The sequence below is a fragment of the Fonsecaea multimorphosa genome (assembly GCF_000836435.1).
Source record: "Fonsecaea multimorphosa CBS 102226 unplaced genomic scaffold supercont1.5, whole genome shotgun sequence".
NCBI classification, from domain to species: domain Eukaryota; kingdom Fungi; phylum Ascomycota; class Eurotiomycetes; order Chaetothyriales; family Herpotrichiellaceae; genus Fonsecaea; species Fonsecaea multimorphosa.
In genome coordinates this window covers 1,173,672-1,196,544 of record NW_015971639.1, presented here as the reverse complement: position 1 = coordinate 1,196,544, position 22,873 = coordinate 1,173,672, and the positions used below count along the sequence as shown (strand labels likewise).

The window sequence follows — 22,873 nt, the reverse complement described above, 5'->3', positions numbered from 1 at the left end:
AGGGAGGGCGGCCTTCCCACGGCAGGGAAGCGGATCCGGCGCAGTTTGCGCACTACAACAGAGGTTGTGAATGAGGTGCGGCTGCTTGAGTTGGTGAAGGGCGACGTGAGTTACTGCCATCCAAGATGGTGAGCATGGGATTAACCGTCTGTTGATCCAGCAAAATGTTTGCGAATTTATCAAAGTCAGATACTCAGGCTCTACTAAATTCACAAGTCCCACCGACGATGCTTATATTTTTATTCGCCCTCTGGCTGATATGAAGTTTGTGCCTTTTCGAACGTCGGACCACGGTTACGGGACAAGGCTTGACGCCTCGGACCAAGCCATCAGAGGACTGGATTGGGTGGACTCAGTAGGAGTCATGCATAGAGATATCAAGCCTACCAACATCCTCGTATCGTTTTGCCCCGAGGCTGCCACCAAAATCGCAGATTTCGGTCATGCAATAGTGGCAGATCAATCAGAGGAGGACCAGAAGGGCACAGTAAGGTGCCACACTCCCGAAATACGGGCTCTTGAAGAAGGACGAGAGAATGCTCCTCCTTACGATAAGAGAGCCGACATCTGTTCTCTGGCATATATTCTCTTTGACCATCATCATGGCAATAATAAGGAACGAGAGAATACAGACCTGGCACTTGAAATGTTCCATGAACTCGTTCTGAAGAGACTGAGGCAATGGCGACTGTCAATTGATGAACCCATTGAACGAATGTTCGTCTGGGATACGAGTCAGCGCGCTCCTTTACGTGATATTGCGGCGTGGACAGGATGGCCTGGAAACGGCACTAGGCAACAAGATCTTTATACAGAAGCCAAGCGGCGGGATCTTCCTGCTGCGGACGCCGACATTCGAGCTTTGTCCGGAAAGCGTCGAGCTCCACCGATGTCGACTTTCGATTGATTGCTCGCATAGCCGGACCCGATGTAGGCATTATGGCGGAGTTTTGTCCGTATCCAGCAAGGTTGACGGTCTTGGTACGTCGATGTGGTCGGAGAATGGCCTCTCGCGCAGAAAGCAGCGAGAGAAGTGTTAATAAGAGCAAGTCAGGAGGTGTGGTCCAAAGTCGCCTCGGATTTGAGTATACTGTCGAAGCCATGCAGTGCCAGATGGGTGAGCGCGAGCCTGGGAATTGTCTCGGAGTGACTTCTTTCCCTATGGAGGGGTAAGTGGTAGCATCATGAGCGATAGAAGTCGTTATAAGGCTGTTTGGGGCACAGTGAGCACGGATGCGAATGGGTGAATAATGAGGTAAGATGATGCCACTTGCGCCCAAGATAAATGCGATCTTGCCCTTCGGTCCATACATACACACACACTCGGCGTGATGGTAACCTCGGTGGCAACCATTGCATACGTGCTGAACTGCTATCCGTCCGCTTCAGGCGAGGTATCGGCGCTGATCAACTTTGGCCGTGTGGCCCTGGGCTTCACCGTGGGTTATTTCCAGATGGATTGGGGCCTTGCCCAAGGATTCGGTGCGTCGTTTGGTATTCAAGCTGCAGTAGTCGTCACAGCGTATCTGCTGCTCATGATCATTCAAACTTTTGGAGGAAGGCTCAGAGCCAGAGCTGGCCCAGTGAGCCATCTTGCTGGTCAGGCTATTGGTGCTTGAGAGGATCCGCAAAACACTTCGGGAGTATTGGTAGGATTGCGAACAAGGTTTGTAAGTTGGTGTAGTAGAGATAGCCGCTGAAAGATCGAGCTCTTGCAGGAGGTCTGCTGTCTCCTGAAGTGGGTATCAATTAATATCCTTCAAGAGATCACCGTTTTCTGTAGAGTTGCAGTATGAAACACGTCAGAGGTTCTTCAAAACGCTACTAGTGTGTCCCCAAATGCAAGTTATCGAAGGGAATAAGGCTGGGCAGATTTCTGGACTCCTTTCTGTCAAGGACAATATGCGTAGTCTATTAGATCCGTAGGAGCTTCTTCGCGTTCCCAGAACATATCATCTCAAACTGCTCAGGAGAAACAAGCCCACTTTTCTCCAGCTCCTCCATAAACTCCAAACCCTCTTTAGGGTCTTCGAACGGGTAATCAAGGCCTAATACCCGGAGGGCAGGTCAGCTCCAGCATTCACAATATCCTGCCGGTGGTGGGCATCACTTACTGTACAAGATTCGATCAGGTTTGCACATTGTCAGACAGCACTGCAAGGGGCCCAGATGAAACATGCCGCTGGTAGTGATCCAGATGTTTTCGTTCCATACCGTCATCCAGTCACGTCCAAGCTTGCCCCATCTCCTGGAAAACATCTTCTCAATTCTGTCCAGCATGAAGGGGACTGCTTCACCATTATGCCCCAGTACGATCTTGACTCGAGGATATGCGTCGAACATGCCACTGCCATACAGACGGAGTGTGTGCATGGCGATATCAGTGTGCCAACAGAGCGCCGGTCCTGCAATAAGCGTCTGCACGACGTTGTCGTAGTTTCCCGCATACCGTTTGAAGTCTTCGGTAGGGGTCGGGTGGATATAGATGGGAACATCGAGCTCTTGGGCCGTTTCCCACATAGGCCAGTACGCCTTGTCGTCGTAATACTTGCCATGGGCGTGATTGGGGATCAATGCTCCAACGAAGCCCAAGGACTGCACGCATCGCTTGAGTTCGTCGGAAATAGCCTCGGGCGAACCCATAGGTAGGAAAGCAAAGCCACGATAGCGTCCTGCACTGGTTTTGACCGCGTCGAACAGCTGGTCGTTGACGGCGCGACAAATCTCCGGTGGCTCAACTGCTGGGATGTGGGAAATGACTTGAATGCTCATATTGCCGCGGTCCATCATCTCGATGCGAGTCTTCCCCAAGTCGGCCAGATTGTCAGCGAGGGACTGCGGAAACATGAAAATGGGGATCGCTGTAGCAGACGGTCTACTCAGGACTGCCTGCCCGGTGAAATGCTCTTCCAGGCCGATCAATACCGGGGCCATGGTGATGAGGAGATGATCAACAGCGGGAGAGCAAGTGGGTCCGGATTGCTTTGGGAGGTTGGGTGAGATAGGTAGTATGGCAAAGTTCGCCAAAGACGATCGCAGTCTCAGGTAGAGAATGTGTGCAGTAGATTTTGGTAGGGTTGACGGCTAACTGCATAATGAGGATTCAACCATCAGAAATATACGTTTCCCGTGGGGTATTTAGCGAGTAGACGATGCGGTGTATGCCGGTGCTGCTCATCTCTTTTCCCATCCTCGGAGATACAATAATGGTCAAGTCAAGTCTATAGGGAATCTGACCAAGCTCTTTCGTCCGCCTGCAGACGGAGTGTTAGCTTGACCCCGGCCGGAATTTGCCTTCTAACGTGTGGAGAAATCGCCGGCAGGGATGCTCTAACAAGATGTGGAGATTGCGCCGAGACCAGTCATGATGTCTCTATAGTCGGATACTCGAAATCGCAGGACTCCCGCCATCATGGATCTGAACTCTTTCCACAACGTGTCTACAAAAAGAGCGAACAAGACTGGTAGTTGAAACCTTTTATAAACTCTCTTAACAGTCGATGTGTGTGCGAACTTGACTTCAGCCTTAACGACCAGGGTGTGCAAAAGTCCAACATGGCTGTAAACGGTGCCAATGGCGCGCCCCCCACGAATTCGGTGCCTCTTCTGGACCAGGCAATGTTCACTCCTCGAAAATTACGACTTGTGTGCATCGGCGCTGGTTTCTCAGGCCTGACCCTGGCGTATAAAATCAAACATGAGTTGAGACTGGAACACGAGTTTGACCTACAGATCTATGACAAGAATTCAGATGTTGGCGGGACATGGTACGAGAACAGATATCCCGGCGTAGCATGGTCAGTTATATTCATGGCTTGACACGCCACTAGGGCTAACGGCTATTAGTGATACCCCAGCCCGTGAGCGCGTGCTTCATGGCTGAATCATGGCTCTTGGTTGACAAGCTCCAGATACTTACGTCTTCCAATTCGAACCGAATCCAAATTGGTCATCCTTCTACGCCGGCGGCGCTGAGATCTGGCGGTACATCAAGGATACTGCCATCAAGTACGACCTTCTACCATTTGTATCCCTGCGATCAAAAGTCACAGATTCAACTTGGAACGAAGAGGCCGGCAAGTGGAAGCTCAGAATTAGTCAAGATGGAACAACGATTGAAGATGAGTGTGACATTCTGATTAATGCATCTGGAATCTTGAAGTAAGTTAGAGCATCGATATCAGTGGAACTAAGAGTGACAATTGAATTTCCAGTAAGTGGTTTTGGCCAAAGATTGAAGGCCTGAAAGATTTTAGGGGCAAGTTACTACACACTGCGCATTGGTTCGTAATAACGTTTCAACATTATAGAACCTGGCTATTCTAATATGCTTACAGGGATAAGTCCTATGACTGGACGGGAAAGAAGATTGCTGTCATCGGCAATGGAAGTAGCGCAATTCAAATTGTGCCTCAACTACAGCCTAAAGCTCAGCTGTTGGTCAACTTTATGCGCAGTCCCACCTGGATATCAGCAAACTTCCTGAACGAATTCACACCTGAAGGCGCAAACTTCAAATACACCGAGGAAGAAAAGAAGAGATTTCGAGACGACCCGGCATTCTTTCTCGAGTTGCGGAGAGCGCTAGAGCATGCGTGCGGATCCCTTCTCAATCTGACTCACTAGGAGATCCACTGACATTGTGCCCTTGTTCAGGTTCAATCACTTCATAGTAGCCATGTTCGATGGAAGACCCGAGCAGGAAGAAGTCCAGATTGCCTTTACAAACATTATGAAAGACCGACTTAAGGGGAACGAAGACCTGATCGCGCGGCTCATTCCTGCTTTCAAAGTGGGCTGCCGACGGCTGACCCCTGGTGATGGCTATCTGGAAGCCCTTCAACAGGAGAACGCCCGCTGTCAATGGAACAAAATTGTCAAGATTACTGAGCGAGGGATACTGACCGAAGAAGGCGAAGAGGAATTTGATCTCATCGTCTGCGCCACAGGCTTCGATGTAAGCTTCCGGCCGTCCTGGAACCTCGTCGGTAGAAATGGATACCGCTTAGACGAAGCCTTTAGAGACTATGCTAAAGCTTACTTTGGGGTTTCTGTTGCTCATGTTCCCAACTTCTTCACCTACATGGGCCCCAAGTCTCCGGCGGCACACGGTTCACTGACTGGTTCCTTGGACGCTATCACCGACTATATTCTGAAATGGTGCCACAAGATCGCTACTGAAGACATCAAGTAAGTACCCACTGCAAGACAGGAAACACTTGCTAACAGAGCAGGGCGGTCTGTGTCAAGGAAAGCGCCGTCGACGATCTGGATATATACTCTCAAGAGGTATTGAAGAGGACAGTATGGGCAGGGCCATGCAAGAGTTGGTATAAGAATGGCAAAGAGGACGGACCGGTTACTGCTCTTCACGCCGGCAGTGCTATACATTATCGAGGTGAGAATAACCCTTTCATTATCTAGCAGCATTCGTAGCTAACGAAGTGTAATAGAAATTTTGCAAGATATTAGAGGAGAACATTTCGAGTTCACCTACAGGTCTCCCAATTCGTTCAGGTTCCTCGGGAACGGCTTTAGCCTACGGGAGGACGCTGGTGGAGATCTTGGGTATTACTTGAAGAGGTAGAGCTTATATAGCTCCTTGTGGAGTCAAGCTTTCTTCTGAACCTGCCATTTGCTGCACCCCCATCTATGGGAATGATAAATCAGTTTCATAGGGGGGAAACGACCCTACTAAAAGGGGGCGTAATGAAACGAGAGCCAACTAACATTTTATCCTTAAACCTCTGCTGCAGGGCGTCAACATCCGAACTCCCCGGAGTGGGGGTGGGGGAAGGGTTCTCACCTCACGATTGGTCGCGGCGAAACCTCCACATTTTCTTGGCCCAATACGGACCTTACGGCGATTACTCCACATATCGAACCCTCGCCTCGATCAAGGACTCAACGCAATCTGGTGTGATGTGGGCTTCTCCCAGAAAAAGGGTCCTCCACCCCGGTGCCGAGATCGACATTTCAAATCCACCGGTTGTTGCAGGTGGCACCTTAGGCCGTCGATATCCATGACATTCTGTACAAGCTCTGCCTCCGTACCGTGATACCGTCGGCCAGTTGAGCTTTGCACAATCCTTTGAAATGGGCCAGGGTAAGCCCAAACAAGGTGCACAAGAGGGACCGGCCAAGGAAGCCGCTCAACGCAATATACGTGCTGTGCAAAGCGACATTGACTGTTTGCGGGCGCGGATTCGCGGAGGGAACCGCTCAGGCAAGACTCCGACGACTCACACCGGATGCCGATGGATAGCTAGACAAACGCTAGCTCTGACTGAGGGCGAAATGATGGCGAACGCTGTGCTTTTTGTCATGGCGGGCTGTGGAACAACTCCGATCTATGGTATGAGTCGGCGGCGGCGCACAGAGTCGCAGGATCGTTGGGCGAAAGGAAAAGGGCGAGGCTTTTCTAGAAGAAAATTGCTGCGTCTCTGAGATCCCCTCTCAATTTTCTCGCCACGAGGGTCACCCAGATGCCGCCGAGCGTGACTGTGGATAGCCTGGCATATCCCAGCAAGCGAATCTAACCGCCTTATACTGTCCCGGTGACTTCAATCCCAATCGATTGGTATCTTCATTGCCAGAGATGGCGACAACGAATAGAGATTTCAGCATAGGACCGAGAAACTGTACTGGAATGCATCTGGGATGGGACAAATTGTTTCTCACCGTCTGCGACACCTATCTAAGGTACATGTTTTAGGTTGACACCGGACATGATTGGCACCACGCGAGACTTCTTCAGCTTGAATCCGCACATATAGTGGTCAGCGGCAGGGCATCTCGTACCCCCATACCCTCCGAACCAATCCTGCCAATTCAAAACTTCAGCTTTTGCCATGGAACATTGATTGTTCATTCTCTCGCAGGACCTGCAATTGAGACACTAGCGGTGAGCTTGGACAAGGTCGACTATAGTGACTTCAAGATCTGCTGGAAGGCTTTTGAGACTAGTGCAGCGGAGTGAGATAGTAGCTCAACGCCTTGTCGTAGAATTGATAGCGCCGTCATCGAGTCCCCAGTGCTCAACTTGCTTTGCCGAGAAGAGAACGGAGAGGATGTGGTCGAGCACCACATAACCATCGATGCATAGTATACGGCGTGACTGTAGTGAATCACCTCAGTTTTGTCTTGTCCAGCGTCCTTCTTGAGGTGCATAACATTGTCACTAGCCTTGGCATCAAAACCCGGGCCTTTTGCAATTTCCAAAATCTTGGTGGCATGCCATGCGGCCTTGTCCTGGCTTTGGGAAGAAGTAAAGCATTGCCCAGGAGTTGGAGCCCCCGGAAGTGGTGCGCTTGAGAAGGACGACTTCGAGGCAATCGCCCAATGCGCCAATCGGTCTATGGCGGTCAGGTTGCAGTAGATGCGGAGGTGGACGAGATGATAAAGCATTAGGGGCCCGGCATCAGGTTGCACAACGTGGGAGCGGAGCCACTTTTGCAAAGCAAGCTCAAGAAACTCCAAGCGCAGCTCGTGAGACGGGTGGGGAGAGGTATCATCAGCTAACTTGAGGTACCGTAAGCGAAGACCGGGAAGGCGACAGTCGTAGGAGGTTAATACAGCCAGCATTGAGAGACTCTGAAGGCTCAGTGAGGAAGATTCGATCTTGCAACATGGCTCGTGGCAGGACAGGAATGACAGGACCAAAGACCTCAGCGTACCCCGGTTCCAGTTAGCAGTGTCAGGCATGGGATCTTGGTTGATAAGAGACATCGAATTTGTGAATGCCAGCGGGTAGAACCTAGCTGGACGTTGCTGAAACACAGTCCGGTAGCATTCCAAGAGATCGAGAGCGTTGAGGAGACTGAGCAAAGTTGATCAGTGCCAAACAGGTCCGACTTGAAGACATGGGCTTACCTCCTTCGGTCTGAATCAGGAGTCAAACCATTATCTTGCTCAAGATTGGAAGCGCGGAAGGCCTATAGCTGGCGTCAGATATCCTCAAGCAAAAGCACGTTCGCCACTTTTCGGCGTAGGTTGGATTCATTACCTGGACCACCTGGCAGTGAAACACCTCGAGGAGAAAGAGGGTCCTCGGGTCGTGGGAGATGAAGGCGAAGATCTCCATCAGGACGTACTTTATGGGTGAAAAATCAGCTCCAATTCCACGGAGGTCGAGCCATCCTAGAGGCCAAATCATGGAAGATGGCTCTTGATTATGACTCACAGCCTGTAGGATTGATAAATTGTCCAAGAGAGTAGTAGGATGCTGAATGTGGACCTAGGTCCCAAGTCAGTAACCTCTTCAGCGCAAAATAGATGAGTAGTCGTCTTTTGCAACACCTACTTACCACCGTCAGCAGTTTGCGCTTTGCAATCCTTTGTAACCACTTTGCCACAATATCGGCCTTTGGTACTTGGCAGTAGAGACCTCCTACCGCGGCCACACCAAGATATACCTCTGCCGGTGTCGAAGGTCCGATGCGAAAGCCCTGAAAACAGGAAAACGTCGGGGCTATGTGCCTTTGGAAAAGTCCAATGAAGACGTTGATCACGACATCATCGTAATCTGGTGGCCCAAGACGCCTCAGATTTTGTGTGTATCTTTCATGTGCTTTGACTGATTGAGGCGATGATGGACGAGCCGGATGCGATGCAGTCGAATACGCGCAAAGCATTGTATAGGCAGTAGCCAGACGCCTTGTTTCATTGCGGGCCGATTCTTTCGAGGACCCATTCACTTGCCGAGTAGACAGGCTTGGGGCTAGGTCAGGGTCAAAGTTGTTCGCATCGAAAGATTCCGGGTTGAACGATTCTGCTAACGGACTGTAAAAGTAGCTTGCGGAGAGTGCTCCGTCGATCTTGCCCATGGGTCAGCCGTTAGGATCATGAGCACATTTAAGCGACTCATTCAGAGACAAACTCATGTTGTCGAAAGTCACATCAGGGAACAAGGGGGCTTTGGATACCTACATTCGCAAAATCTCCATAGGGCCTATCATTTGCAAACTCTCCAGGGAATAACGCGATCTCGTCGAATGATATGGGATGCTGGTCAGGCTCTAGAAAGTCGTTGAGGTCGAACCTATAAGGATCCCGCACCATAGCTTCTGCGGTTGGCGCGCTGGTGATGTTGGAAGCCTGCAGATTGATCGTGGACAGGGAACTGTCAATAGGAATGGTGGTGCTTGGGCATGATGAAAGCTGCGCACCATCAGCGGGAGTCCTCACCAACGATGGTTCAATTGAACTGGCCCTACCTGAAAACCCTGTTGATTTTCAGCTACCGGAGCGGGAAGGCTTGCTGAGGACGCAGGTTGTGCATTTGTAGACGGCGGATTCGAGCGATCAGCGTCCCTTTCGGTGAATGTACAAGGCAGACCTGCGGCTTTGCAGCTTGGACATGGTCTCTCATACGGATGACACTTCACCTTGCGATCATGACAAGCGTCGCATGCTTTTCGGAAGTTGCGACGAACGGTTGAAGCAGGTCTTAGCGAAGGGCTATGGCTCCGTAGATGCCTGGTGTAGACATCGCGGCGGGCGTAGCTTTTGCCACAGACCGTGCAGGTGAAAGGTCGCTCCTGTGTATCTACACAATAATTATCAGTCTGTCGATTGTGGAGGACGATGGCTGGTCTTACGGATGCGTATATGGCGATCAAGATGTTCGCGACGCGGGAAGCTTCGACCACATTCGTAGCACTTGTGAAGTACAGAACCCATGGGGAATGCCACCAGCCTAGCCCTAGTTGTGTTCAGTGGTGTTCAGCGGTGTTCAGTGACATCGTCAGGAAGGAGGTCTTCAGAGTTGGTGGTGTTCCAGCCGAGTCAGAGATTCTGTGACATTGGAAGCGCAGGTACGTAGTCGTGAGGGCAGCAAGTCGAAAGGAACGAGTGACCTGGATTTCTGGGGAGTTCGCCATGCTTCCCAATCGAATGACCTCCGGCCGTCCCCCGGGTTTGCTTCAGTTATGCTCCACTTGTGGGCGGGGGAGGACAAGATTCTTATGTAATCTGGTCCGAATAGTAAGCTCTGGTCAGATGCTGTCCGTCAATAATCATGTCGACTCCGGACTGTGGATAGACTGTCGGTCAGAAGAGTGCACAGCACCAGATAGTAAGGATCCTTGCGAGTCGCAGTTACCAACTGCCAGTCAGCTGCCTACCGGGGGGCAGGAGAAACTTGAATACATAATGGGGGACGGTTTACTATGTCAGAGGCTGGTGCTTGGCGCAGAAATTATTGAGAGATTACCGCAGCTAGGCCTAATAACCCCATTAGTTTTCAGGCCTTACTAACTGGATAATCTAACCCGGCTCGGCGTAAATCGAATTGTCTAGGTTTTAGGCTGGGTTAGCATAAATAGAAGATAGCTAAGACAATTTTTCTATTTAAGGTTAAATTTTAAAGTAGCGATTATTATAATGAGTCACAATAACTAAAAGACACCAAAGTGTTATGTTAAAGAGGTTTATAAATTTAGACTATTTAGCATTATAATCTACTTAATATTCTTCCCGTTCAGCTCTTTTATATAATTATTAAGAATAGGAAGTTATAGAAGTAAATCTTAGTATTGTAGACGCTAAGATAGCTCCCTTTCACTTAGAGAGCCCTTATCGACTATTAAGCTTCTCCCATGCTTCGAGTTCTGTATCGACGGAACTATGAATGTCTAGTGAACTGGGGTGAGGCCAGTAGCCATAGGGCGCCAACTCGTACTGGCACGGCCTGCCAAGCCTTCCCTTGGATCCACTAGGCGATCTTGGGAAGTGCCAAGAGCGCACACGCTATCCCTACTTATCGTAGGCTAGGAGTAACCTAGGGGTTGACTCTCCCAACAACCTAGATAACCTATGTATTACACCTCCTATAGCTACTATCTATCAGTTGGTTTATAGCCTACCAGCTATATTGCTATATCTACCGGTGGCCCCTAGGGAGCCCTCACACATACGGCGGTAGGAGGAGGACTATAATATACGCAGCTATTAGGAATAGCTCGCCAGCGAACTATCTAATAAGTATATTACCTATCTATAGGCGTAGAACGATAGCTATTCCGAAGCTAGGGAGCTTCGAAAGGTAGCCTACGACTTGTATACTTATATATATCTAGCCCCCTAAAGGTCTTAATATCTCTAGTTCATAATAATTATCCCCCCCTCTAAGCTGAGGTACGTTATCCTTTATATACGATTCATAGTCAATCTTTATATATCTCGTAGTAGAAAAGTATGGCTTACCGTATACTTGTAGTATACACTCCCGAGATCTTATAGATATTCGCCATTCCCTAGGCCCTACTGTAATGGGGAGAGCTATGCTGGGGAATAGGGTTGCACCAAGGCTAGGTATTCTACTAGATAATATATAGGATAATAACCGTAGGCTACTATTAGCTAGTTTACTTAGGCGTAGCTAGGATCCTTCTTCTTTTTCTTTAGTAGTACTACTGAACTGGGGCGAGGCTGATAGCTATGGGCGTCAACGAGAATTTTATAGACTACGGGGTGGGATAGGGACTCGGCACTATCTTATACTCTAGAAGGGGGAAGGGATAGCTTAAGGTAGATCTAGAGGGGAATTATAGCTATCGAGCGTAAGGAGGGAGAGAAGGACCACTATAGGAATCTAAAAAAAATAGTCTATATCGGCCGACGCTAATTTTAGATCCTAGTATAGACGCGTACGTATACGATAGAACTATAGGAGGAACGGGACCGTCGCGCCGAGGGTAAGTTAAGAAGGAGTAAAAAGTAGGAGGAAGGTGAGAGAACGATGAGAGGAGGGTGACGGGTGAGGTGAGTGTTTATAAAAGCGGCGCGGTCGGGGTGAACCGTCTGCGAGCTGCGAGCAGTTTTCACAACGCTTTTGCCGCCAAGCCTTTAGAATCTCGTATAAATTATAAGGCCACCTGTGGGGAGGCTGGGAGACTGTGAGGCTGCGGAGCCAACAGCGCACCTGCGCATGCAGCTCGAGATCTAAGAGCTGCAGCAGCCTGAAGTTGGAACTATGACAGATTGTCGATTTGGAGGTGATGAGCTGCTCAGTATCCAGCACCCAAGATGCTGCTCCTCTCATGTCTGTTCCTGCTGCTGCAAACAGTTACCTCTCGATCCCTTCACCTCCGTGCCTCTGAAGCTTTGACCAACTCCACCGGGTCCGAGACACCCGCCTCCGCTTCCTCCGACCCGCGTGTCTACTTCAAGGAACAATATGAAAACCCTGCGGAGACATTCTCCGTTTTACTGCTTATCGGCGGGGACATTGTACAAAAAGCCATTGCCCAACTGGTGGGCCATAAGCTGCGGGGTGTCTACATCACCCCGACCGCATTTAGCTTTGGATGGGTGGCATATGCTTTCAGCGCGCTGAATTCAGCTCTGAGCGATGGCTCTCTGATGCCTTCCCCAGACATAGAGTGCCGTGTCATCCCACTGCGCAGCCAAGGAGAACGTGAAAATGAATCTTGGATCATTGGCCGACTGGTGCGAGACCTGGAGATCAATAAACATCTTAAAATGCCTGATGAAGTGATAATGCAAAAGGACAATGAAGGCAAGATGAAACGGACGACAAAAAAGTACACCAAGCCTGTGTTTACCTTTCTGACGACCAAGGAAAAGCCAGGTTGTCCTAAGGCTGACATGATTTGGTGGAGCTTTTTGCTGTTCCTGCCCTTACAGCTGGTGATCGCTGCGATACCTACCATTCTGCCCCAGCGCAACTGGGGAATCCTCATGATCACTGGGGTGGGATCTTTGCTTGCGATGATCACCGGCTCCCTGCCCCAGTGGATGGATGAGAAATATGCCTGTCGGTTGGATTCAAGGGATACCTACATTTTGACCCGAGGAAATGGCCACGTGCATGTGTTTGTCATCGAGAACGCGCCCCCTATCAAGGGAGAGGTCAAGGAGGGTGCACCCAAGAAAGTAGGGACGAGTCTCAATATGGAAGACTTGGCCATCCAGTCGCCGCGGGCCACCTTGCTGTCAAGATCCATCCTTGTGGCGCTGGCCGTTGCTTGGGTGTTTTTCTTGATCACCGCGGGCGGGCTTGAAAAAGATACTTGGTATCTAATGGGAGTGGGCGGGCTGGGCATGGTGCATAACGTGTATGTTGCCAATGCGGCACGTAAGCCCGCAGCTCATGGTTCTCCTGTTGTGGAAGATCTTGATAATTGTAAGCGCATCAAAGCTGACCCTGGCGAGAAGGTCATGGCTGTCCTGATGAAGGCAGAGGAGTATCGACCCGGTGTCGGTTTGGCAGTTCTGACGACTTTTTTCCCTGGGAGGCTCGATAAGGACGAGGCCGACTCATGGGCCAAGGCACGACAAACTCTCGAGCTCCGGAGAGAGGCATTCAAAAGGGGGGAGCATCCGCTTCCTGACCCTTGGACAGTGCCAGAAGAAACCGCCACGGTTACTATTACGGACACTCAGAAAACCGTGCAGGTTAGTCGAGAACAGGCCCAGCCGGCGAACTTGCGTCGCAGCTCTACGATCCCATCGTCTGCCATTTGAAAGGGTTGCCATACCGCATAAGATACAAGCTATATAAGACTGGTCCGCCGACAGAGTATTGAGACAAAGTTTATGATTCAACGATTTCTGTATACGAATATTGCCAACGATGGACAGAGGCATCATGGAGATTGATATAGGTGGCTACATATCTTAGCGCTAGTCACAAATATGAACTGAGACCTATCTATTATTATTACACGCCCTTCCCAAATGAGGCCAACCATAAAATAAGTCCGTGAGGGTGTGGCTATATCATGACTCCTCCGTCTCTGGGAGATCGAGCCAGAGATAGTACACATAGACAGCTCCCTCATATTCAGACCTGCCCCCGAAGCCGAAATACTCGGGCTTCAGACCACCGAAATCAAGCTCCTCGTCATCATATGCCTTTTCCCCGATTCCCAGAAAGAGAAGCTTGCCACCTTCAAGATCACCTCCGCCATTCTTCTTCGTCAGATCCTGAACCAATTTCCACTCCCGCTGATACTTCTCCACGAAGTTCGGAAAACTCGTATCGTTCTCGCCCGGGGTCGCGGTGCAGATCCAAATAGCCAAGTCGTTCATCTTCTGGTTGGCCGCAGGTCCCACTGTCAGGTCCACTTCCGGCTCGTCCTCTCCCCACAAGGGAACGCCGTGGGAGACAGTATAGTCCCGTCTGGGGTGATCTGGCCTGACTTCTTTGCACATGCCCTTTTCGAGATGAGCGTAGAGATCATATCGAGCCCAGCTTCGCCAATCAGCGTATAGCCAGAATGAGCTGATCTTTTCCCAATTGACATCGAGCCATTTCTTAATCTCTGGGATGACATCCGGGACGGATTGGGTAGTCATTGTCAATTTTTGTAAAGAGAGTGAGTTTTGCTCCATGTCAGATAGAGACCTGGTATCAGAGCAGAAGTTCTTGGAGTAGTACAACGTCCTTTATACCATCAGAGCATGTGGCTGAAATTTCCTCAGCTGAACTTCGTGGGATGGCTCGACCACTTCTCAGCTGACTATCGCATGGACGAAGCGCATCGCCCAGATGCCTCTACTTCAGGAAAGCTTCGGTAAAGGCTTTTGAGGCGTCCGAAACAACAACTTGCATAGTGCTACCCGTAGATTGGAGCTGTAGTAGGCAGTGTGGGCGATAGTGGCGTTCAGATAGGATGGAAAAGCTGATAGCCACGCGCCAGCAGCCTGCAGGGTATCCAACTTCTTCGAAAGATTTAAGGAAGAAGGCGAGATGAAGTTGGAGGGAAGAGGAGTGGAGAGGTTGTCTGCAAACAATCGCAGGTGGTGAAAGGGACGAGGCTCCGACCAGTTGAGCTGTCGACAAAGCGAGAGCCGTTTTCCCCTCATCCGGTACTATTCATAAGGTTCCAGCCAAGACGCTAGGCATCATAGGGACCTAAAAGGCAGTTCTAGGGCCAGATACCTAGTAATTAATCGATGTAATCCGTATTTACCTGGCTAACTACTACGTATGCTGTCCCAATGCAGCTTGAACACTCCTTTACTACCAACATGTACACGCCAGTGCCAAGATGATCAACTCCCGACGAGGCCGGGTTGCACGTCACCCCCAGGACTTGGCGCGAGCCCGGGGAGCGACGGCCAGTATCTCAGGGGCCTAGCGCTTCACCACGGGTTTATGCGAGGACGGGTATGGGTTTGTAGATTTGTGCTTCGTACCTCGCTCAACAATATGTGCGAGCACCGAGTACTCGTGGTCCCTGTGACTGCGCCTCATCCTACACTACCACAGGGGTCGTCCCGTCTTCTCCTCATTGTCGTGGGTACTTGTGCTCCGTGCGGAGTACCGAGTACGCCTTACCCAGTACTCCGTATGGAGTACTTAATCAAACGCTCACTCTCCGCAGCAGTCATGCTCTTCTGCCGTGTCTTACATTGGGTCCCCCTCTGCATTGACGTCAACTTGCAAAACCAGAGCCAGAGAACTGATCTCCAGACCCAGCTAGTTCAAGCAGGTTACCGATGACCCATCGAGCTCGCGGTATAGCTATGGGATTCGATCTACAAGATCATCAAGTTTTCTGGTATCCAGTTGGGTCGCAGGCTCCACCCTACTACCAATATGGGCAATGTCTTTTTGACGGGCGCCTAAGCCTGCTCTTTCTTCTTCAACATTGGATTTTTGGAGAGGATGCACAACGTGGCATCGGCGAGACGAGATCTGATCTCGCGTGAAGAAAAGCCACGTACCATCGCTGATTCACGCTACGTTGAGATGCAAATTAGCCCAAAAATTGGGAAGATCAACAGCTTCGCACAGCCTTGCTGCTAACTGAAAGAGGGTTGAGGGTCCAGATTAATCAGACAGGGGGTATATAACTCGTCACCTTTGGGCCCAGGCGACTCACGACGGCATCACGCAGTATATATTAGAGCTTCACTTGGCTCTCAGCACTCAACATCGCCGTACAGCAGCTCCTACAAGAAGTCTCCTCACAAGATGGCTGTCCTCTTGAAATTGTTAACACAACTTCTCTACCTTGCCGTAGCAGCGTAAGTCCTCTCACGTCCCATTATGGCTACGAGGAGCAGCTGAAAAAGATGTCCAGGGTGTCGGTGGATGCATACAAGTCCATTACGAGAAGACAGTCGCAGGGAGTTAGTTACCCGTCAGTATATCCCCATTTCGACCACAGACAGTCTTTCTACTTCCCTACTGCTCCGCGTACAACTGCCCACCTTTAGTTGCAAGTTGGAGCCAGGTGAAGCCATGAGCCTAACTCATGGATAGCACCCAAAACTTTACCATGCCGATTGATCACTTCCATAACGAAACTCGGTACGAACCTCATACCAATGCAACATTCGAACAATTCTACTGGCTGGATACTACAAACTATGTTCCTGGGGGTCCAGTTATCATCCTTGCTATCGGTGAGGATTCAGAACAAGGTGACTTTCAATGGCTTCAGAAGGGTCTTCTCCACGAGATCGCCAACGCCACTGGAGGAGTTGCGGTCCTATGGGCCCAAAGGCGAGTGATGGTGGCCATTGAAGGAGGCTAGATTGAGGGCTGACCTAGACACAGGTACTACAGTGGTGGCAATGTTGTTCCTCCCAGTCAGCCGTATACCACAGAGAATCTTCGTTTTCACAGCACCGAGCAAGCAATGGCCGATCTCGCCTATTTTGCCCAAAGAGTGAGTTTCCCAGGGCTCGAAGATCGAAACCTCACGGCTGCCACAACCCCGTGGATTATACTAGGCGGGTCCTACGGCGGAGTCATATCCGCGTTCACTCGCATTCAGTATCCCGATATCTTTTGGGGCGGGTTATCATCCTCCGGAATCACTGTCGCCATCGACGATAACTGGCAATACTATGATGTGATACGGCGATATGGGCCCGCGCAATGTGTCAAGAAACAGCAACAACTAACGAATCTGATGGATAACATCTATGAGAGTGGGAATAAGACCGCCTTGTCTGAACTCTACGCCGCCTTTAATGTTTCGGACGCCTCCAAATATCCCGATCTGGCATATTTCCTTAGTGGCACCTTGAGTGCTTGGGACCAGTCCTGGAATTTCCCGCCAGATCCTCTGTCAGGTACGTATTATGTCAATCATCGCAACCTCGATTGTCCCCTGGTGCGATAGAGTGACTAAAACTCTCCTCAACATAGGCCCGGGCTCCTACTGCGACTTCATCACGTCTGAAACCAACGCGACTGTGTCCACTGCGGCTCTTCAGACCGCGGCACATTCTCTGCTTGCGTACGCCAATAAGACCGCAACCCCCAACGTCACGGACCTCTACTATCCTCTCCTGAATCTCTTCTTGTACATACAAACCCAGGAGGACTTTTGTGCAGGAAAGGTGGTGGGCGAATGTCTGCTGCTGGGCACCCCAAGTCCGTTCAACTGGCTCGAGTGCACAGAGTACGGGGACTTCGCAACAGGCTACAACCCCGGCACACCGGGCCACCCGGCTGCCCTCCCCCTGGTCTCGCGCACCATGAACCTAGAATACAACCTCGATCTCTGCCACTCGACCTACAACATCACGTACGACCCACAGCTCCAGCGGTTCAACAAGTACGGCGGGTTCAACATGTCCTACCCCCGCCTGGCCCTGTCGACGGGTCAACTCGACTACTATCGGCCGAACACGCCATTGGCGGAGTTCCTCGCAGATGGAAAACCCAACCCGCGTCTAAACAGCAACGGCACGACCAGCGACCCGGAAATCGTGATCAAGGGCGGGTTCCACGAATGGGACTTTCCGGGACTGCTGCCGAACGAGACCGACTACAAGATGCCGGCCGTGGTGCACAGCGCGCAAACCAGAGAGATCGAGGCCGTCAAGTTGTGGCTGCAGGAATGGAATCAGACTCACGCGGCCTGAACGGGCAAACTGGGGAATATTGAATGGGCTTCCAGGTCGTCCTTTTTTTTTCAATCCTTGCCAGCCTTCCCAGTTTCTCGATCTGTCGCCTGGACTGACCTCGTTCCATTAAGATGTCGTCACGTCCAGTACAATCGTAGGATTATGCGGTCAAACGTAGCATCGTGTGTAATTACTACGAAGTTGAGGACTGCCTGATGCGTGCCGCCAACGCCTGACCATGTATAAATCCAATTCAATTTATCTTTCTTTCTCTTCTTTTTGTCTATGAAGCCCCATGGACACTTTCCTGTACACTGTTCATGGTTCTGATGGTATTCAAGCGCCACTGAATGGATCGGAGTATGACCCTGAACGTCCTCTGCCCGCTGAAGCGAGGATCGGGAAGAGACACCGTGTCCAGCCAGTCCCGCTGTAAGAGTCCCAGCACAGAAACAACCAGAGCCATCGCCTCACGACAACCCATTGTGTCCTTCGACCTCCCGAACGCCATCGCTCCTCCAAGATATGCTAATGCCAGCGGAGGGTCTATCAGCCCCATCGCCTCACGGCACTTCACTGTGTCTTCCGACCTCCCTGGCTCGTCTGCTTTGGCTTTCCTGGACGGCGCGGGCCAAGGTGGTCGATGTTCTTGCCCTGCATCATGGCCTCGAAGAGTTCATGCTCAGGGAACGGCTCTTGCATAACCTATCTATGCGAGTTCATCGTAATCTCTTTTAGTTATAGTTCATCCTTGGACACGCCGGCCGCAGGCCTCAGGTTGATCGCTTTTTTCGCTGGCATCTTCACAATCTTTAAGCATATTTGGGTGCCAGAGAGCTTACTATTGATAAGATATACAGAACTAGAGAGTCGATTGGGTTCGTAGTGGGGTATGTGAGCCTAGAGGGAAAGTCAAGTGAAATGGGTCACAAAGAGACGACACGGATCACGCAACTGATGGTGATCAATACGGACTTCCTCCACCCCCAGATCATTGCAGACCATCGGATGACTATGATCTATTGCTGGATTACACGAACCGGAGCCTGGGGACGACTCGGATGTCAATCCACCAGACCTAGAGATAGAAGATCCGAGTACCTCGTTTGTCTCTGCCTTTTCCGCAAAGCCCTGCCCAAATACTTGCGAGGACTATACTGCGGATTTCCCGTCCAGGAATCGGACGTTAGCCAGAAGACTTGAGATTGCCTTAAGGCTGTCAGAGGAGGAGATGCGAGAGGCGTCCACTGGGTGCGCAGTCTGCCGCATAGCGTTAGCGTGGTGCCCGCTCATCAGGAAGCATACGCCCAGACCCACCATGAACGCCTCCAACAGTCTATACTGACGGGCAACTCCAGCATGTTGTACCTATCCATCAGCTTTGCCTTCCCTCTATGAGAAGCCGAGATGAGACGGCTGTGTCCAGCAGCGTCATGACTCATACGGTCTCTTCGTCCGAGCTCGAATTGTTGACCTCCTTCAGCCAGATCATTTTTGAAGATTTAGGGTTATTAGACAGGGGTTTTAGGAGAGAAAAGTGATAGAAACGACTTATTAGGGCCTCTCCGAGGACATATATCGTCATTATTGGTCATGACCACTGGTGACACACTGGACAGAAATCGGCGAGGTGCAAAAGGGACAAAGATTCATGTTAGAAGGGGGATCTGACATTTGCCCAGGGTGCAAGGCTCATTCTATGTAGACAGCAGGGACATCCAGAAAGGAGGAAAAATAGAGAACCCGTTTGTCTATCAATGTGCAATCCTGGTCTAGCGTAGAAGCAGAAGCCATAATGCATCGAACATGGAAGAAGCTGAAGGTGAAGGATGGAACGTGAACATGTTCAAAGGAGGCACAGGCGGGGTGGGGGTCGCTCGGGGTACCTTCCCCTTTGCGACAATGACGAGTTATTGTTGGTGGACTGGCACCTTGAGATGTTGACACTCTCGAGGCTGCAACGATACGCACAGTACTCTGTCCACTTGTTCATTTCTCCTGAAACCGCGCTCTCCTTACCGTCTCAAAATGGTATGTCCAAATGTCCCTTTGTTTGACGAGCTGCTAACACATCCCAGTCTCTCTCCGACTCTAAGAAGCGCCTGGCGCTGTCGATAATAGACTTCCTGTCCACTTCTCTCAAGGACGGCACTCTCACCGCAGATGACGCCGACAATATCGAAATTGCCAGCAACTGTATCGCAGAGGCCTTCAAAGTCGACCCGTCTGACAAGACTGCCCTGTCCGAAGCCGTCGGCTCTCAGTCCTTGCTCAACATCTTCTCGGTGTACGAGAAACTGCAAGGAAAGGCTCCCCCCGGTGGGACCCAGGCCCCTCCTTCGCAGCCATCGGCTCCCCAGGCCATAAATCCAGAGGCAGAGAAGCTCAAGAGTGCTGGCAATGCAGCCATGCAACAGAAAGACTACAAGACTGCCATCGAAAAATACACCCAGGCCATCTCCTACGCTCCTACAAACCCCATCTACCTCTCCAACCGTGCCGCGGCATATTCTGCAAGCGGTGATCATGCTTCCGCCGTAAAAGATGCCGAACTCGCCGTTGCCGCGGATCCCAAATACACAAAGGCTTGGTCAAGATTAGGGCTGGCGAGATTCGCCATGGGCGACGCCAAAGGAAGTGTTGAGGCTTACCAGCAGGGCATTGACTTTGAAGGAAACGGAGGCAGCGAAGCCATGAGGAAAGGCTTGGAGACTGCAAAGAAAGAGTTGGCCCGGATGGAAGCAGAGGAGGAGAAGATACCTGAAGATGAAGTAGACGATGCCGCGGGCGAGACGCGCGGCGGGGGCGGCATGCCGGATCTTGCCAGCCTGGCAGGAATGTTGGGTGGTGGTCGTGGTGGAGGCGGTATGCCTGACTTGTCCAGCATCATGAGCAATCCTATGTTCGCATCCATGGCGCAGAACATCATGCGCAATCCGGAGGCTCTGAGCGGAATCATGAACAACCCGACCCTACAGAACTTGATGAACAATCGCCGAGAGGGTCAAGGTGGTATGCCCGACATGAGCCAAATACAACAAATGATGCAAGATCCCCAGCTCGCAAGCCTGTGAGTACGCTCCAAACACCTGTTGGAAACCTAAGCTGACAGCTACAGTGCGCAACAGTTCATGGGTGGAGGTGCCGGCGGCGCTGGTGCTGGGCGAGGTGGTCAGCGATGAACTGGATGGAGATGAAGTGTTCTTGTGACATAGGTAATACGAAGATATGATACGCCCAGCACGCAACGGTACCTAGGTACCTAGGTAGGGACGCCGATACAAATGTGACCGTTTCTGAAAGGATCTGCCTTGTGCTTGGAGGATTGATCCGCCCTGATCGAACTTTTACTAAGCGCCCTGTTGAGCTATTCTGCCTCTTGTGTTCGACATCCTTCCCTCAGCACTCCACCAAATCAATTCCGGCTTAAATTTGGTTGGATCTATCACAATGTGAGGATGTTGTGCTTCGGCCGAATCGCTGCACCACCCAAGGTATCTTGCATGAAGCTAACGTACCAGACCAATACCAGATCTGATGTGCTGGCATGGATGCGCTGCAACGCAACAGGAATCAGCCCCTCTCTCGGCAGAGGTCTATGGGATGTGTATTTACGTGGTGATAAGTGTCGTGGATGTTCTACGAATCCTCTTTCTTCCCTCTCAACGTCGCGGATTTGTTATCCGCTCCTCCCTGAAACCAACCTGACCAATCGTGGTGGTCTTTTCTTTTAGAGCCTCATCATGGCTTCTATCGCTGGCAAAGTATTTGCCTTGACAGGTGCCAGTTCTGGTCTCGGGTTAGCGACATGCTGCAGGCTTGCGAGGCTAAAAGCCAGAGCCGTCTCCGTGGGCGACATCAACCCCAGCTTCTTTGACAGCGCCAGGAAGAAACTACAGTCAGTCAACCCTGATATGCAGGTATCTATGTCGAAAGTCGACGTGGCTTCGAGCCTGGACGTCAACACCTGGATCAAGGACACGGTCAACACGTTTGGCGGTCTCGACGGAGCAGTGAATTGCGCGGGAGTCATCAACATGTCTGCCAACCAACAAACGCCGCTGTTCTTGAACGAAACAGACGAGACGTGGAACCGCGTGATGAATGTGAACCTCACGGGGATCTTGTACAGCATGAGGGCGCAAGTGAAGGCGATGATGGAGTTGCCCCCGTCGCCGCGCAGCATCGTCAACATTGCGAGTGCGGCAAGTTTGTTTCACGATCCGAGCATTTTGTCATACTGTGTGACGAAGCACGCCGTGGCCGTTCTAACGACCACCGTGTCGAAGGAATTGGGGCCGTTGGGAATTAGATTAAACGCTGTGTCTCCAAGTGAGCTGTCGCCTCTCCGTTTCCGTCTTTCGGCCATCCGCTTTGCTAATCAATTTTCCAAGGCGCAACGAAGACGGGAATGGCGTTATCATGGTACAAAGATGAAGAGGAAGCCGAGGCAGATATGGCGAGGCGCGGAGTGGTGCTGCTTGACCCGGAGAGAGTGGCCGAGACGATAACATGGCTGCTGAGCGAAGATTCGACGGGCATCAACGGCGTCAATGTTCCTGTGGGGGCGAGTGCTTCATAGATGAATTAGTCGTTGTAATTGGTGTACATAGGTACCTAGGTAGTCAGCACTGAACACTGTATATACCTGGCTCGCTGGGTGACTTGAAAGAGAGTGGGAGCGATGGTGGGCGATGGTGGGCGATGGAGGGAGAAAGAAGAATGCCACCGTCCACCTTGAAACCTTGTCCCCGCCACCCGCCCGCCTCGCCTGTGTCCCGCCGAACCATGATTGTCACTGACCATGTGCCAGAGCCACCCAAGAGCCACCGCTTTTCCTCATTCTTCTTCCACCACCATCCTTGTCGCTCCGTCGCTCTGTCGAAACTGCTAAACTAACTTCCTCGGGTTGACATCACTCTGCAGCTCGTCCACGGACTTTGACTTTGCACGAGACAACGCTCCTACTGCCCCTCGCACACCTCATGCAAGGCATTTCCGCATCCACACATGCTTGTCGCCCATCAGTGCTCACTCC

At 51.1% G+C, this 22,873-nt stretch overlaps 9 protein-coding genes across 9 annotated transcripts; 6 read left to right on the top strand and 3 right to left on the bottom strand.

Annotated features, from left to right (window-relative positions):
- Positions 1–259: 259 nt before the first annotated feature.
- On the top strand, positions 260–907 carry Z520_03647 (uncharacterized protein; the record flags this gene model as incomplete). Its single annotated transcript, XM_016774157.1, has 1 exon — positions 260–907. One exon carries the CDS (start codon positions 260–262, stop codon positions 905–907), a length of 648 nt encoding a protein of 215 aa, XP_016635103.1.
- A 1,007-nt stretch (positions 908–1,914) lies between these two features.
- On the bottom strand, positions 1,915–2,934 carry Z520_03646 (uncharacterized protein; the record flags this gene model as incomplete). Its single annotated transcript, XM_016774156.1, has 2 exons — positions 1,915–2,048; positions 2,115–2,934. 2 exons carry the CDS (start codon positions 2,932–2,934, stop codon positions 1,915–1,917), a joined length of 954 nt encoding a protein of 317 aa, XP_016635102.1.
- Positions 2,935–3,555: 621 nt separating this feature from the next.
- Z520_03645 (uncharacterized protein) lies at positions 3,556–5,587 on the top strand (the record flags this gene model as incomplete). Its single annotated transcript, XM_016774155.1, has 8 exons — positions 3,556–3,797; positions 3,847–3,860; positions 3,912–4,161; positions 4,215–4,283; positions 4,338–4,595; positions 4,657–5,190; positions 5,235–5,398; positions 5,454–5,587. 8 exons carry the CDS (start codon positions 3,556–3,558, stop codon positions 5,585–5,587), a joined length of 1,665 nt encoding a protein of 554 aa, XP_016635101.1.
- Positions 5,588–6,924: 1,337 nt separating this feature from the next.
- Z520_03644 (uncharacterized protein) lies at positions 6,925–9,060 on the bottom strand (the record flags this gene model as incomplete). Its single annotated transcript, XM_016774154.1, has 5 exons — positions 6,925–7,819; positions 7,873–7,934; positions 8,006–8,236; positions 8,307–8,816; positions 8,929–9,060. The coding sequence occupies 5 exons, from the start codon at positions 9,058–9,060 to the stop codon at positions 6,925–6,927; spliced, it is 1,830 nt and encodes a 609-aa protein (XP_016635100.1).
- Positions 9,061–12,027: 2,967 nt separating this feature from the next.
- On the top strand, positions 12,028–13,488 carry Z520_03643 (uncharacterized protein; the record flags this gene model as incomplete). Its single annotated transcript, XM_016774153.1, has 1 exon — positions 12,028–13,488. One exon carries the CDS (start codon positions 12,028–12,030, stop codon positions 13,486–13,488), a length of 1,461 nt encoding a protein of 486 aa, XP_016635099.1.
- A 255-nt stretch (positions 13,489–13,743) lies between these two features.
- Z520_03642 (uncharacterized protein) lies at positions 13,744–14,322 on the bottom strand (the record flags this gene model as incomplete). Its single annotated transcript, XM_016774152.1, has 1 exon — positions 13,744–14,322. The coding sequence occupies one exon, from the start codon at positions 14,320–14,322 to the stop codon at positions 13,744–13,746; it is 579 nt and encodes a 192-aa protein (XP_016635098.1).
- Positions 14,323–16,253: 1,931 nt separating this feature from the next.
- Z520_03641 (uncharacterized protein) lies at positions 16,254–17,853 on the top strand (the record flags this gene model as incomplete). Its single annotated transcript, XM_016774151.1, has 3 exons — positions 16,254–16,463; positions 16,572–17,055; positions 17,132–17,853. The coding sequence occupies 3 exons, from the start codon at positions 16,254–16,256 to the stop codon at positions 17,851–17,853; spliced, it is 1,416 nt and encodes a 471-aa protein (XP_016635097.1).
- A 2,010-nt stretch (positions 17,854–19,863) lies between these two features.
- On the top strand, positions 19,864–21,017 carry Z520_03640 (uncharacterized protein; the record flags this gene model as incomplete). The annotated part of the gene is made up of 3 exons (XM_016774150.1): positions 19,864–19,866; positions 19,914–20,905; positions 20,954–21,017. The coding sequence occupies 3 exons, from the start codon at positions 19,864–19,866 to the stop codon at positions 21,015–21,017; spliced, it is 1,059 nt and encodes a 352-aa protein (XP_016635096.1).
- A 561-nt stretch (positions 21,018–21,578) lies between these two features.
- Positions 21,579–22,417, top strand: Z520_03639 (uncharacterized protein; the record flags this gene model as incomplete). The annotated part of the gene is made up of 2 exons (XM_016774149.1): positions 21,579–22,167; positions 22,230–22,417. 2 exons carry the CDS (start codon positions 21,579–21,581, stop codon positions 22,415–22,417), a joined length of 777 nt encoding a protein of 258 aa, XP_016635095.1.
- Between the last annotated feature and the right edge of the window lie 456 nt (positions 22,418–22,873).